The following is a 16,096-nucleotide window of genomic DNA, read 5'->3' as shown; positions in this document are numbered from 1 at the left end:
AGACACTTGAGGAGCAATAAGAGAGGATGCATTTGAGTGCATCTCTCTCCTCCTCTTTTATGCATGCCTTTTTAATTCATTCTCCCTATCTTCCTCTTCCTCTTCCTCTTCATCACTCCCCCCCTCTTTGATTCACACTATGATATAATGGGTGCAAGTCTGCATGCATGTGTGTGTGTGTGTGTGTGTGTGTGTGTTTTGGGGATCTTGCAGGAAAAGTTTCAGTTTCAGTGTGTTTAATCTTGCTGTTGCAGCAGAGCTTGTGGGTGCACACAGCAGCAGGAGAGGAATTTAGGGGTTTTTATACAGTTAAAGCCAGATCTACTTTTAGCTGATCCAAAAGGAAAATGTAGTTTTTTTTAATACTCCAGCTGTAGCCTGCAATAATATCAACTAAATCTGCTTTTTGACTGTTTATAGAGTCTTGCAGAGAAGCTACATGTCGACATTTTGGGACATTTTTTGCAGAAAATGCGAAGATGGATTCCACGCTCATGCCTGTACATTAAATATGAACCTATAGCCAGTTAGACTTGTTTAGCAGAAAGACTAGTAACAGTGAATAACTAGCCTGGCTAACCTTTGGCTATATCTCTATGTGGTTATGTGCTGGATTATATCTTGGTCACTGCACCCGGCCAGGCTAGCAGTTTCCACCCGCTTCCAGTCACTAAGCTAAGCTATGCTAACCGGCTGCTGGCTGTAGCTTCATATTTAGCATAAAGACAGATCTACTTTTAGCTGATCCAGAAGGAAAATGTAGTGTTTTTATACTCCAGCTGTAGCCTGCAATAATATATTCACTTCTGTTGTCACAACTAAAGAGTCCTTGCAGAGAAGCTACTAAACTCTGCAGGAATATGTCGACATTTTGGGACATTTTTTAGTGCAGAAAATGATTAGATGGATACCACTCTTATGCCTGTACATTAAATATGAACCTATAGCCAATCAGCCTTGTTTAGCATAAAGACTATAGCTTGGCTAACCAGCTGTTAGCTGTACTGTAGCTTCATATTTAACATAAAGACTGGAAACAGAGAATAGCTAGCCTGGCTAACTTGGATTGTTTCTTGGTCACTGCACCCGGCCAGGCTAGCAGTTTCCACCTGCTTCCAGTCACTAAGCTAAGCTATGCTAACCGGCTGCTGGCTGTAGCTTCATATTTAGTATAAAGCCAGATCTACTTTAAGCTGATCCAAAAGGAAAATGTAGATTTTTAATGCTCCAGCTGTAGCCTGCATTAATATATTCACTAAATCTGCTTTTTGACTGAGTCCTTGCAGAGAAGCTTCTAAACTCTGCAAGAATATGTCGACATTTTGAGACATGCTTTTGCAGAAAATGATTAGATGGATACCACTCTCATACCACTTGTTTAGCATAAAGGTTAGCCTGGCTAACCTCTAGCTAAGTCGCTACGTGGTTATGTGATGGATTGTTTCTTGGTCACTGCACCCGGCCATGCTAGCTGTTTCCACCTGCTTCCAGTCACTAAGCTAAGCTACGCTAACCGGCTGCAAGCTGCAGCTTCATATTTACAGGGGAATAGCTAGCCTGGCTAACCTCTAGCTAAATCTCACTAGCTTGTTCTATCTCATCTGTTGGATCTGTATAAAACTAAGGTGTAAAAACAACACTTTATGTCGCTATGTGGTTTTGTGATGGATTATTTCTTAGTCACTGCACCCGGCCAGGCTAGCTGTTTCCACCTGCTTCCAGTCAGTCTTCTAGTTGTAGCTTTATATTTAGCGTACAGACATGAGAGTGCTATCAATCTTCTCTTGTAACTCTGGGCAATAAAAGGGAAAAAGCTAATATTTACTGTGTTACATTAGGAAAGGTAAACATTTAGTTATTTTGCTCATACCATCATCTCATTAATGCTCCAACAGTGATGCTTATAGAGGAGCATGAGGATGCTAAAAACATTGTGACGAGGCCGTCCTCCTCTATAATGTGACACATTACAGATGTGTCACTGAATTTATTGCGTATTTTAAAGGCTTTCTCAGATTTCAACCTCTCTTTCTTTCTCTCTCTCTCTCTCTCTCTCTCTCTCTCTTTCTTTCTTTCTCTCCTGCTCTGGTTTCATGTACAGATCTGTTGATTTATGGAGGACTTGGTGACTCAGCTGCTTGCTGATTTTCAAAGAGCACCATTAACGTGCACTTCAGTTTGATGCTCTTTAGATGAAACAGCCATTCGGGTGCAATTAGCCAACATGGAATATTGCATAACTACTCTTATCTTAAATAAATGGTTGATTGTGCATAGTTTTCCATAGATTTAATCCCTCTGAGGTCGCTTGTATGTACAGTATGTATGCAAAGACTTTTTCCAAGTATGATAAACATTGAATTTCCATGCAATGCTGCAGGAATGTCCTACCTCCTCTGCTTTTTTTTTGCTCTATTCAGTTGCATCATAGCTTGTATAGAAAGCTTTTGAGCTGCTCTGCACTTGTTTTGTGATTGCTTTTAAATACTTTTTCCAAGTATGATAAACATTGAATTTCCATGCAATGCTGCAGGAATGTCCTACAGTACCTCCTCTGGTTTTTTTTGCTCTAATCAGTTGCATCATAGCTTGTATATTAGGACGCTTTTGAGCTGCTCTGCACTTGTTTTGTGATTGCTTTTAAATTCAACCTGCTGTTTTGCCGTAGAAGTGGTTGATACAGGCTCACTCTCTCTATGAAAATAGGACCTAAAATAGCTCAATTTCAAACCACAGTCTTCCCTGACCCAGCTGCTGGCACAGATATTCCCCCTCAGTATAAAGAAAAAGGAGGACAGCCACCACATTAGTATGCAAGGTGCCGTCACAGCTCCTGAGGTCTGATAGAGGATCAGAGGATCAGCTCCTTTTACAGTCCGCTCAATGCTTGACCTGGCTTTTTAAGGAAAGCTGCACAGGACCCCTCCTCCCATCACACACATACATATATAAACCTCGTCACTCTGTTCAGTCATGGTTGAAATTTAGTTTTGGCAACTCATCAAAGTCAATCACTGAGTGTTTCAGCTCCAAGTTTGCCAAACTTTTGCGTTTTGTTTCACACTGTTTTCTGCACCAGCAGTGAGATTGATTAGACGAACTGGAAGCTTTACACATTTTTGGCTTCATTTCCTAAATAGCAGGTCATCCAATTAAATGTTCCCCCGGCTTTGTGTTTGGTATTATTTGCAGGGATAAACGGACAATGGAGCACTTCCTTTTTTTGGCTGGCGAGGAATGTGCTGCCTCAATGGTTGTTTTGTTACCCCGGAAACGAACGAGCTTACAGTAAAACTATTAATTCCACTAGAATATTAAAAGTTGAAATGATTAGAGATTGACAGTTAATGAATCAGCAACAATTTTGATTAATCACAAGTAAATGTTTCGATCATATTTTGAAGCAAAAAATGCAAAAAATATTGCTGCAGAAATGTGAAGATTTGCTGCTTTTCTCATATTTATATGATATTAAATAAAATATCTTTGAGTTTTGGACAGTTTGTTGGACAAAACACAAAGATATTGAATTTGTTATTATATAAGATTTGCTGCTTTTCTTTATCTTGTATGATATTGAGTTTAATATCTTTGAGTTTTGGTCAGTTTGTTGGACAAAATTCAACAATATTTAATTTAATATCATATAAGATTTGCTGCTTTTCTTCATCTTATATGATAATAAATAAAATATCTTTCAGGTTTGGGCTGTTTGTCAGACAAAACAAACAATCTGAAGACATATTTTTTAGCTCTGGGAAATTGTGATGGACGTTTTTCACTATAACATATAATCATCAAGAAAACAATCATTTATCAGCAATGAAAATATGAATTATGAAAGTTTTGATATCATTTCTTACCATTACTATCATTACAATATCTAAAATACTGTAGAGCTGCAATGATTAATCAATCAATCAGTCAGTTTGAGTAGTTTTTTTAAGGAAAAAAAGTCAAAATTCTCTGATTTTAGCTTCTTAAATGTGAATATTTTGTGGTTTCTTTCCTCCTCTATTACAATAAACTGAATATCTTTGAGTTTCAAGACATTTGAGGATGTCATCTTGGGCTTTGGGAAACACTGATCAACATTTTTCACCATTTTCTGACATTCTATAGACCAAACAACTAATTGATTACTGGAGAAAATAATCTACAGATTAATCAACTATGAAAATAATTGTTAGTTGCAGCCCTAGACTACTGCAGTAAAGCAATGCAGTATGTGGGTTACTGTGCTGTATATAGAGGTGAAGCTCTGCATATTTTACACAGACATACAGTGCACTTTATAGCTGCAATACTGAAGATGAATTTTATACAATTTCCCACCTATAAACAGCACTTTCACGCAGCCCTCTGAACCTCCACTTTGTCATTTTCCCCACAGAGATTATAGGTTTTTATGGGTTTAAATCGAGCGCTTTGTAACCTAATTAACATGGCGCCCTCGCTGCCTACCAACAGATTATAACAGTGTGTTTTTTAATCACTGCTATCTTACCTAAAGCACCGTCTGTGGGTTTTTCCTTTCACTTGCATATTACTCCCATTCATAATGTAGAGTTAGCTGTCTGATGAGATTGTGCGCTCGACTCAGAGACAAACTGTCTGGGTCCTAATGGTGCTACAGTTCAGCGAGCGGCTGGGTGACCCACTTAGATGTTAACGCTCAATACTGCACCAGACTCTGTTGGAGAGATTCAATACAACAACCCAATACAACACACATGCATGTTGATGTCACAGCTGGCGTTTACACCTTCCCTCTCTGTTGCAAAAGCTTATTTAATGATAATTTCTAAAAAGGTGCACAACAGCATTGCAAAGAGATGAATGAATTTATTTTCTAATCCGGATCAGGCCTTAATGAATGCCTGTATCTTTGGTTTTAGGGCTGCAATCAATAATTATTTTCATTATCTGATTAATTAAGATGATTATTTTCTCAATAAATCTGCCAGAAAACGGTGAAAAAATTTCAAAAATGTCCTCAAGCTCAAGTTGAAGTCTTCAAATTGCTTGTTTTATCTGACCATCAGGGCAGTAAGATAGTAAATATACCATCACACAAGACAAAGAAAAGCAGCCAATCCTCAATCCTTTAAGAAGGTTGATTAAGAAAATAGTTGCTGATTAATTTTCTGTTGATTGACTAATTGATTAATGAGTTTAATGGGTCTAATTGTATCAGCTCCTTACTGTATGTGTTGGATCAGGTAGCTACCGTGGGATTGAGGAATATGAACATTTGTGTGGTTGTCCATGAAGCTGGAAGTGGTATTTTGTTGTTTTTATATTGTTCTTTTTATCATAACATTTGTGTGGAGTTGTTTAAGGGAACTGAAGAAGTGGTTATGATGTTGTTCTGTGACTGGATGAGTTGACGTGCTACCTTTTTCTTTTGTTGTGCAGCACTTGGGAGTTGTTACAGTGAGGTGACATTATGTGGTAGTAGTAGTTTACTGTGTCATCTACATATAAATTCCCAGACCACATAGACATGAAGACATCAAAAACATTGTTTCTATAATGGTAATGTACCTGAACGTAACTGTGCACATGGAGATCTTTGACTGTTGCTTATATAACGTCAATTTCTACACACATATGAGAGAGTATATGTGTTTTTAATGGTTTATGAACATACAACACTTATGCATGTACAGTATTATTAGCACCAATGTGTGCCTCTCATGTATTAACATGACATTCAAATCACCGAGCTAATCATCCAAGTAAGTTCAGGGCGATGCTTCGCGTCAGGGTTTATTTCACAACAATGACCCGTTAGCTGTACATTATCCCGCTTATTATACAGCTGTTTACTTAAGAAATCAATAATTTGACACAAAAATGGTCCGCCAGAGTCTGACATCAGAACTGCGCCCATAGCAACGGTCTGTTAAACATAGCAACGGTCTGCTATAAAGAAATAACAGACCGTAGAACGCCGTGATTGACCAATCAGAATCGAGGTGATGTTTTCGGTCATTTAACAACACTTCTACACATCTGGATGAAAAAATATTCCATCTGTTAAAATATTTTTAAAACCCGTTCACTAAATTAAGACACAAATGATTAAAGATAAAGTTAAAAGAGTTATATTAGTATATATTGATGTTACTTTTCAATTATTTTATATCTTTTAGGGCTGTCCTCGACCAAAGAAATTCTTAGTCAACTAACACTCATACGATTTTGTCGACTAATCGATTAGTTGATGTAATCGACAGATCTGTAAAACTGAGTTTCTCCACAAAGAATCACACAAAAGCACCATTTTAAATCTTGTGTTTGCCAGAGATATGCTCATAAGTTTCTTGGAAATATGTCATTCAGCATGAAAAAGCATGAAAAAATGAGTAATGGACTAAAGAAATCTTAGTCAACTAAAACCAAAACGACCAATACATGTAATAGTAATACATGAGAGGCACAAACTAGGGCTAATACAGTATGCATGTGTGTTTATATGTTCTTATGATCCTGAGGAAGTGGATCTACTTTTCAAAATATCATGCATTTCATGAATTCCTCGGCACAGTAGCAGTGGATTTTTAATGCTACCTCTGTGCCTCCTCTTCGGGTCTGATTTTCATCTCTTGGATGTGGAGTGGTCTCGATGCGGCCCTGCACATACCAATCCTGCCCTCGTTCTGTCGGCTCTCTCTAACCATCCCGCACGGGCAGAGTGGTGCTGAAAGATCGGGGCTAATGCTGAGCTTGGATGCAGAGTAGGAAAGAAGAGAGAGAGGAGAGGGGGTTTATCGCGGTGGAATTATTCTGCCAGTTTTATTTTTCATCCCGTGGAATTTTATATGGCTGCTGGGTCGGGTTTATTCATGGAAAGTGAAAGTGTTTTTCACTGTTTATTTGTGTCAAAGTTGACCCCGGTGACTTACACAGTGAACTGAAGTCTTTTTTCTGTCTCAAAACTGGGATTTCTTTGTAGTTTTTACAGTTTCAACTCTGGACTTGCTCCTCGCTCAGTTCACCAGCTGCTGCTCCAGTTTTGAAGCCACTGCAGTCGGCGTCGCTCCCCCACGATTGGCTGCTGGCTTTTGGGCGCAAGGCAGATTATGCCGTTGTCATGGCTACAGCAAACAGGAAATGCCTCGAAGCAGGTAAAGCTTCAGGCCTTGTTCCGGTGTGCTGCTCGTTGCTTGTGGGGGAAACTGGGCTCATTACTGCTGCTCCGTCTTTCCATCTGCTCCCACAATGCCTCCTTCTTTTAGGGAGCAGCCAAGGAGCTGAACCATAAACCCGTCTGGATAAAGATGCTTTGTCCCAAACAAGGTTCACCCTAAACTCCTTATCTTAGGTTAGGCGCCTAGCACAGCGCTGCCGCTTTGTGCAAAATCATTCGCCTATTTCCTCGCGGTATATTGTACCAAAATCACTTTGATCGCAAAACATCAGCAGATGCCCTATTATTTTCAGGCTCCATGGGAGACTTTCTCTCTCCCCGTAGGTTCCTCTTCATTACACATGCCTGGCTGCAAGAAATCAGCCCTGAAATGTACTTGTCCGCTCCTTAATCCTCCTCAGTGGAGGCGCAGGTCTGCGTGCTTTTGTACAGTCCCTTTGATGGTGGCTGATGGCCATTGAGTAGCTTTTCTGAGAGCTCTGGCCTTTAAGCAGCTTGAGCTGGTTTTTGTGTGCAGCTCTTAAACTGAAGAAAAAAGAGAGAGGGGCCCAGCAGTGGGAGGGGATCAGACTTTACTCCATGCCCTCAGTACAGTCCATATTCCCCCTAGCACACCCCATCTGTCAGTGACAATAACGGTGACGAGGGCAGGTTTCGTGGTCTCTGGAATGTAAACCTTCCTACTGGGAACTGTGCGTTATACATCAGCACCGGTAGAGCGTTTTATTCTTTGTATACTACCTTCCTCCCCGGGGCTGCTTGTGAAGAGATTGCAGAAAAACAAGCCTAAACCATCAATGTATGGATTTCTCCTCCTTCCTTTCATGCTCTCTGCTCAGCTTATTGTTGTTGCACATCAACTTCGACTAAACAGAGCAAAGAAATCCAATAAATTTACCTCCACCATGCTTTTCTCCCAATAATGAATTATATATATCATTATATGTCATTTTAGAGAAGATGGAAGAAAAATCTGAACGCAAAGCTGCAACTTGATTGATTTTTTGATAATTGCCTATTGATATTTCAACCGCTTTGGGATCTTTGCTTGAATGCAGCACTTCTTTTCATGTAAACACCAGCAGTTTTTGGCTTTAGCCCCGTTAAACCTGCAGTAGGCAAAATGTTTTTTGCATCATTGGGAAAAAATTCCTTAATAACCTTTCAGCATATTGTAATTCAAGTGTTCTGAGAGAAAACTAGACTTCTGCACCTCCTCATGGCTCTGTTTTCAGGCTCTAGAAAATCTAGCCCGTGACGGGAGACTTTGGCCAATCACAGGTCATTTCAGAGAGGGAGCGTTCCTATTGGCTGTGCTCCGGCACTTAGTATTTCCTCAACTGATCTCAACATGGCTGCCGGGTCACAAACTTTCTCATTTCACATTTAAACAGTACACTACAAGATGTTTCTGAAAACATTTGAGGAGAGAAATTGGCATTATTTCATGCTCTACTGTCAGGATATAGTGACCGTTTTATAAAAAATAACTTTATTAATCATATTTGCTCCATTTCTACAAACTGCAGCTTTAAATGTTATAGAGAAATACTTTGATTTGAAAAAAACAACAACACAGCAAACACAAGGTTTTCATCCAGGAGACCGCTGTTCGTGTCCAATGCGTTAAGTTTCACTTTCACGTTACAATCAGCTGACACGTAGTAGCTCTAAGCCCGACTATGTAGTTATTTTCTAAACCTCACTAAGTTATTTTGTTGTGTTGTGACCCATCATCACAGCGTCGCGTTTCGGTCACTTTTCAAGCAAAAACGCCAAACACTGCTTAGTTTCAGCATGTCATTAGTGAGTATTTTCTGTAGGGCTGACCCCTCTTAGTGGATTAGTCGACTGATCAGTCGTTTTGGTCTTGGTCGACTACTACTTCTTTAGTCGATTAGTAATGTTTTATGCTTTTTTTCATGCTGAATGACTTATTTCCAAGTGCACATCTCTGGTTAACGACAGATTTAAAGTGGTGCTTTTGTGTGGTTCTTTGTGGAGAAACTCAGTCGATTAAATCAACTAATCGATTTGTCGACAATATCTTATGAGTCGACTAAGTAGAATTTCTTTGGTCAAGGACAGCCCTACTTTTCTGCTTTTCTCTGTTTTATAACTGATTATATTTGGGTTTTGGACTGTTGGTCAGACAAAACAAGTCGGCTTAAGACCTTGGGTTTCTGGAGCACTGTGATCGGCATTTATTACTATTTACTGACATTTCATAGACTAAATGATTAATTGATTAATCAAGATTGTATTTGATGATGGAAATAACTGTTATTTGCAGCCCTACTTCACAGTTTGAAGGTTATATAGAGGCTTGAAGTATCCAGTATTTCACACTGGAGGGTTCTTGGTTGCGATCCACTGTTAAACACTGTAAAATGATGATGCAGACAGCATTGCAGGTTAGAAAACCAGCTAGACAGTTTGCATACTGTATTGCATGAAGCATGTATAGTGTGAGCTCTTTGTCTCCCTCGGGTGGCCAAATAAGGACATGAAGAATTAAAAAATAATGACAAAAAGATGCTTAGAAAATGAAAGTGGTTGAGCAGTGATTACAGTTTGGTCCCTGCAGTGTTTTCATGCTGTATGATACCTCATCCATGTGTTGGCTCTGTTCAGACGTACTAGGACCCATCACTACAGGCTCTGATCATGGATCCCTGCTTCCATTCAAACAGTCAGCACCTCCCTGCCTCCCTGCCCGGCTGTTTGCTCCCTCTGTTGGTCATCAATAATACTACTGCTGCTCCTTTACCCCCTGTTAGCCCCCCTCTACCCCCTGTCTGCTGCTCACTGGGACATTACCATTTGGTGAGACTGACTGGCTTTGGTGAGGGAGACGACGGGGGTCCAACAGGGGGTACTCCTGCGCTCAAGGCTCCCTTTTGCATTGCCCGAGCTGCCGGATCTCTTTGTTATCGTTGAACCCACGTGCCGTCGCTGTGAGAAACGGGAGATTGGCTCAATCTCAAAATCTGCGTGGATAAACGCTCGACGGGTTGAGCGTTTGACCTTGCAGGAAATTGAGACGCACACGGTTAATATATTTAAAGCCTGTGTTGTATGTTATATAACACAAGGTTATATTAATGCATAGTGGATTGATATTTTTTGAAGTGTTTGACTAAAGGGAGAACAGATGGATTGAGGCAGCAAATAGACATTTTGCAGAGGAGGTTTTGGGTTCCTTGTTCCTCAAAGCCTTCCAAACTGGATTCATGACAGCAGCAGTACACTCATCTCACCACCAGGTGTCACCACAAAGCAGACTAATGCTACCAGCTGTCAGCAATACACACAGGAGGGCCAGCGTTTGTCTATCAATAAGTCGATTCCAATAATCAGGGGTGTGAAGGTAGTTTGAAGGACGTTCATTTTGATCTTCTCTTCCTGCTTCTCTTTTAACTTTTCTGTCTGTAATGGTGCTTTAATGTAATGGATGATATGCATGCATAAAAACGGCTTGGGTCCTCTGAGGGATGGCGCATCCTCCAGAAGGTCATGACCTCTGGCCTAGAGATCACACAACCACAAACCAGCTGTCCACACAATAACTGAATTTTTCCTCCCAGAACTGGAGCGACACCCCCTTCCTTTCCTAACGTCTACCCATCGCACTATTTTTAAGGAACAAGCTCGTCATGATGTGATAATTGAAGGACGGATTCTGTGTCAAAGCTTCACATCACCTCTTGAGGGCAATTTCCTTACTTTGACACCTGGTTCGACACTTTTCTGCCGCTTTCACACCGGCACAACGGGGGAAGAGGAAACAATAACGGTGACAATACGCCGTCATGTGTCAGGAGCCGAGCCCCCTTTGAATCTGCCCCACTTCACCTCCTTTGTCATTCAAATAACCTCATGAATATTTCACTCCCCTGATCTGACGGCTGGAAAGAAGGGAGGGAGAGAAAGAAAAAGAGGGGCTGGAGCAGCAGGAGACATGAAAGAGTCGTAATCTTCAACGTGGCTGGCGTGGTTTTAACGGAGTAATGACCTGTGTGGCGACGGGTGAAGCTCTGGGGTTGTGTGTAATTGGAGTGTTACAACCTAAAAATCCCAGCCCAAGTCTGTTAGTCCTCCTTCTGTCCATCAACGGATGGTTTATTTATTTTTTTCACCTTATTTGGGGATTTTCAGTTTTCTGCATTTTGAGAAGAAATCTCATTATCTCAATCAACGTAACACGTGTCAAGTGACACAGTCACCTTGCTGTGCAGGGCAGCATGTTTGTTTGCCATTACGCTGCAGCCACAGCCTGCATATATAGCCTCTGGGCTCACTACTGGGTGAAAGGTAAAAGCTAATGAGGTGAGTGGAGGAAATGCTTCTAACCTATGAATGCACTCCGACAAAGGGCCAGCACAGAAACGCAGGAAGTGAAGGTGCTCTTGACGTGGCCCTCTGCTTTTGTGAAGTGGAGCACATACTTGCCGACACTCCCGATTTTCCCGGGAGACTCCCGTTTTTCATTTCCCTCTCCCGGTTTCCTCCCGGGGTCACAATTCTCCCAATTTATGACAAATGTTCACACTTTTTTTTTCTTCTCACAACCTGTTTCTGGCGCTGTACAGCATGTATAAGCCTCACTGTTTCCACCCGGACAACAACACAGCTGCACATCACAACGCGCAGCACCCAAAGTTGGTCTTTGCTCAACGTAGTGAAAAGCTGTTGTGGTGTGGTGCAAGCCAATGTAAAAACTGGTTTCATAGCGCTGTGGTGCCGTCGTCACGTTGTGTCTGAAATAACCTTCAGCGAGTGAGAGACGGAGAGAGAAATGGAGAGTACAAAGAGAAATAAATACTCAAGTAGGGCAAAAAAAAAATGAATGAATGAATAAAAACAGATAAATACAGAGATTCACACTAGTTCACGCCAAAGGAGCGAATTATTCTGTTTTCTTTCCTGAGAATTAAAGCAGCAGTAGGTAGAATTTTTATTTTTATAAAACGGTCCCTATATCCTGACAGTAGTGCATGAGACAGGTAATCTGACAAAAAATCATGTGCCTCTGTGTCCTCCGGTGCTCCTAACGGCATCTGCAAGATTTCACAAACCGGAGGAAAACAACCAATCAGAGCCAAGCTCGAGCCTTGGCGTCACAAACTCCGATCAAACGGTCAAACTAGGCAGCGCTGATCAAATATGAATCAATATTATGTTACGTTAATGCGTATTTCTCGCCTCAAATGTTTTCAGAAACATCTTGTAGCGTACTGTTTAGCAGTAAAATTAGAAAGTTTGTGACCCGGCAGCCACGTTGAGATCAGCTGAGGAAATATCAAGCACCGCCTACCAGCTGGAGCACAGCCAATAGGAATTTAGATTTTGTAAAGCCTGAAAACAGAGCCATGAGGAGGTGCAGAAGTCTAGTTTTCTCTCAGAACACTTGAATTACAATATGCTGAAAGGTTATTATGGACATTTTTGCCCAATGATGCCAAAAATATTCTGCCTACTGAAGAATTTAAGATTTAAAATGCTGTTGCAGTGTAGCTACTTATTATTTCTTATATTTCATTCTTTAAAAGTCGCAAGAATGCAGGAAACAAAGTCTCTGAAACTCAAACATTTGGACCCACAGATCCTCTGCTTTGATTTCTAAATCCTCCCTTCCTTTTTTTGAGCTCTCAAGGTTGGCAAGTATCACGCTTCATGAGAAAGAGAAATATAATTTCCCTGCCTTGAGTGGCTTTTCTTTCAATTGAGAAATCACCCTCCTCCTCCTCCTCTTCCTCCTCCTCCTCGTCATCATCACCACCACGTCATGACTCCCATCATATATGGCAGTCTACACATGTGTTAATGATATGCAGCGTGGCCCCTTTAAGAGCCCCCTTTTTTTTTTGAGAATGAGCCCAGGACTCGGAGAGGTCCGTGTGTGCTGACCGTGGCCTCTGGGTTGGTCACCGCGGGGGTGTGGGGGGGGGAAGCTGCAGCAGAGCGACTCTAAACCTCCCCAGCCCCCCAGTTTTAAGACCAAACGCATGCCCTTATCTACCAATGGAATGCAACAGCTGTGCGGGGGAGCGCCAGGGTGGGCTGGCTGAAACCCCCCTGCCAGACCCCCTCACAAGCCTCCCCCCTGCTACATCACCACCACCACCACCACCACTCCACCTCCAAGCGACGTGCCGGGCTCCTGAAAGGCAACTAAAAAGTGAGCTAGACACACAGTGAGAGACTCAGCAAGGCTGCTGCACATTCAAAATAGAGTCAGAGGGAGGGAAGAGAGAGACAGAGAGAGAGAGGGAGAGAGAGAGAGAGAGAAGGAGAGTCAGGGACAGGCAGTGCTGTAAAGGAGAGCACAAAGAGAAGGAAAGTGGAGCAGGGGAGGGGAACAGGAGGCTGGGTGAAGGGAGAGGGAAAGACAAAAGAAGGAGAGAGGGAGACATAGCAGGGTGAACGGAGGGGACTGAGCAAATGGCTACGGAGGAGACGGCGGGGGGAGCCAGGAAAGCCACCAAGAGCAAACTGTTTGAGTTCCTGGTCCATGGAGTGGTGAGTGGCGCTGTCCGTCATTCCCATGAAGGGAGCTGGCATGCATCTGTGTGTGTGCGTGTGTGTGTGTGCATGAGTCGGCGCAGCAGCAGCAGCAGCAGCAGTCTGTGTGTGAGAGATAGCTGGGTAAAGCTGGCCATGTGAAGGTTATTTCCAGCCCCCCCTGGATCCCAGCCTGTTAAAGGAGATGGAAGAAGTGGAGCAGCATGGATGGATGGATGGAGCTGAGCAGGAGAAGGATGGGGAGGATTTCTTAACACACACACACACTCAGACAGAAAAATGGATAATTGTAGGAAGCTGAAGCAGAAAGCAGCCAGCTTCTCCCCCCTCCTTGTGAGCACACTGCTTTCCACTGAGAGTCACAGACAAGACAGAGAAAAGGGTTTTTGAAATGAAGAGTCCACTCACAACAACACACAGCCGGGCGGCGTGTTGTTGCTCGGTGTGGAAGGATTTGAACCTGTAAGGTCACGAGACAAAAACGGACGTAGTAGCGTAGACGGAGCCGGGGGAGGCAGGCGGCCAATCCTGGAAATCATGCAGAACAATCGGTCCATTCATGTGAAGCTGGCGTGAAATGTCAAGTCAAGTGTTGCTCGTGGTTAGAGGTTAGGCAATTATTACCATAGATTACATTAATAACGGGACAGTGGAGGTTTGTTTTGGTGATGGGATGAATGAATTAGAGGGGTGAGAGGATGATGTAAAAGTGGTCAGTGACAGTTGAAAGTTTTAGCAGATGTGGCTTTGACATTGACTCAAGTGTGTAAATGAACTGATGATTTATTCTCAATCGTTGTCTCTTAATATGATGTGACCTCGTCATGGGTTTCATGTTTTTGATTGATCGTTTACTCAGTGTAATGTTTAAAAAATTGTGGTTAAAAAATACCCATTACAACTTCCCAAAGCTCAAGGTGACATCTTTAAATGTTTCATTTTGTCCAACAAAAAATACAAAAAACAATGATGTTCGGTTTTCTTTGATATTTGAAAAAGAAAAACGGCAAATCCTCAATAAAAAATGTGCCTGAAATTGATTTATCGAGGTTGGTAAAGTAGTTTCTAGAGCTGAAACAATTCGTAGAGCAGATGTTGGTTGGTTCTTTATCGTCACATTAATCTGCAATTACATTTTTTAAGCAAAAATGCACCAGTTGTGGCTTCTCAAATGTTAAAGAGATAGTTTGGGTGTTTTTTGAAGTGGGATTGTATGAGGTACTTATCCATAGTCAGTGATGACGGTCGGCACGCCCCCAGTTTGGAGAAACAGACAGAAGTTTCAGCACAGAAGCAATGTGATGTGGACGTGGCCGGCAGCAAAACGTATTTTAGCCTCCTAAAAGAAAGGCTCACCTAAAAAAGTCCATATCAGTTTAAGTGTACGCTATATTATATCATATTTTCATGTTTTCGACGGGGAACTGAAGCCGTTATCGATGCTCTCGCCAAAGCCACCAGACTCCATTGACAAAAACAGTAATTTTATCTTGCAGAACACGGGAGTTGCTGTTCTACCGCTGCCTCGATCGGTTTGTTTCTTTGTGTTATTGTGAGACTTTGGTGTTTTAAAGTGTTAGTTCGGATTCACCGAAGTCACACAATTATACTAACTACCTAACCGATCGAGGCAGCGGTAGACCGGCAACTCCCGTGATCTGGGAAGGAAGAAATTACTGTTTTTGTCTATGGAGTCTGGTGGCTTTGGTGAGAGCATAGATGGATACAACAGCTTCAGTTCCCTGTCGGAAAGCGCTGTCTGATGGCGAGGTAAAGTAGTGAAAATATTGTAAATATAGCGTACACTTAAAACCCCCTAAACTATCCTTTTAATACATGCTGGTTTTCTATGATAGTTAACTGAATATTTTGGGGAGTATTGGACTGTCGATTTACTAAAACAAGCTTTTTGGGGAATTTGTCACTATATTCTGATACTATATAGACCTTACAATTAATCCATTGTGTCCCAGCTCCTACATCATAAATGTCTCATTCTGGATGTGGTTTCTACTTTCCGCTGAACTGAATTTCACCTCTGCACAGATCCTGAAACTTGGCTTCACTTCCTAATCCTCAAGTACACCGAGAAGGTCAAAAAGACTTTGTCAGATCCTTTCATGTCTTAAAAATCACAGCTTGACCGCCGTCTGATTCTCGGCGCTTTAATCAGCGCTGATGTTTGGCGTCCTGACACCAGGTAGATTTATACACTGAAACAAGATGAGGCATTGTCTCTTTGACAGGAGCGGTCATTACAGGGGCTTTGGAGCTGAAGCCCTGCGCGCCGAGGCAGACTTTAGGAAACAATGGAGCAGGTGATTGATGAGCCAGATGAGTGTGTCCTCTCAACAGACCAATTAACCTTGATGAGGTTCTGGCTGCTCCAAGCCAAATATTTCCCTCTGCTTATTT

The 16,096-nt window shown here is 41.9% G+C and overlaps 1 protein-coding gene across 8 annotated transcripts in view; it reads left to right on the top strand.

Annotated features, from left to right (window-relative positions):
* LOC119480599 (SWI/SNF-related matrix-associated actin-dependent regulator of chromatin subfamily D member 3) overlaps nucleotides 1-16,096 on the top strand; it is a 42,156-nt gene that overhangs the window by 775 nt on the left and 25,285 nt on the right. Inside the window, exon 1 of one of the 8 annotated variants that reach the window (XM_037757025.1) lies at nucleotides 13,125-13,678. The exons of 1 other annotated variant lie outside the window; for it this stretch is intronic. In XM_037757025.1, the coding sequence (XP_037612953.1) occupies nucleotides 13,601-13,678 (78 nt within the window). In that variant the 5' untranslated portion in view covers nucleotides 13,125-13,600. Of the gene's footprint in view, nucleotides 1-13,124; nucleotides 13,679-16,096 lie in introns of those variants that run through there. 6 more of the 8 variants (XM_037757031.1, XM_037757024.1, XM_037757027.1 and 3 more) reach the window with 6 other exon arrangements.

This window comes from Sebastes umbrosus, chromosome 21 (assembly GCF_015220745.1).
Source record: "Sebastes umbrosus isolate fSebUmb1 chromosome 21, fSebUmb1.pri, whole genome shotgun sequence".
In the NCBI taxonomy this organism is placed as follows: Eukaryota; Metazoa; Chordata; class Actinopteri; order Perciformes; family Sebastidae; genus Sebastes; species Sebastes umbrosus.
Note: the sequence above shows the minus strand (reverse complement) of the source record. Positions and strands in the feature narration are given on the sequence as shown.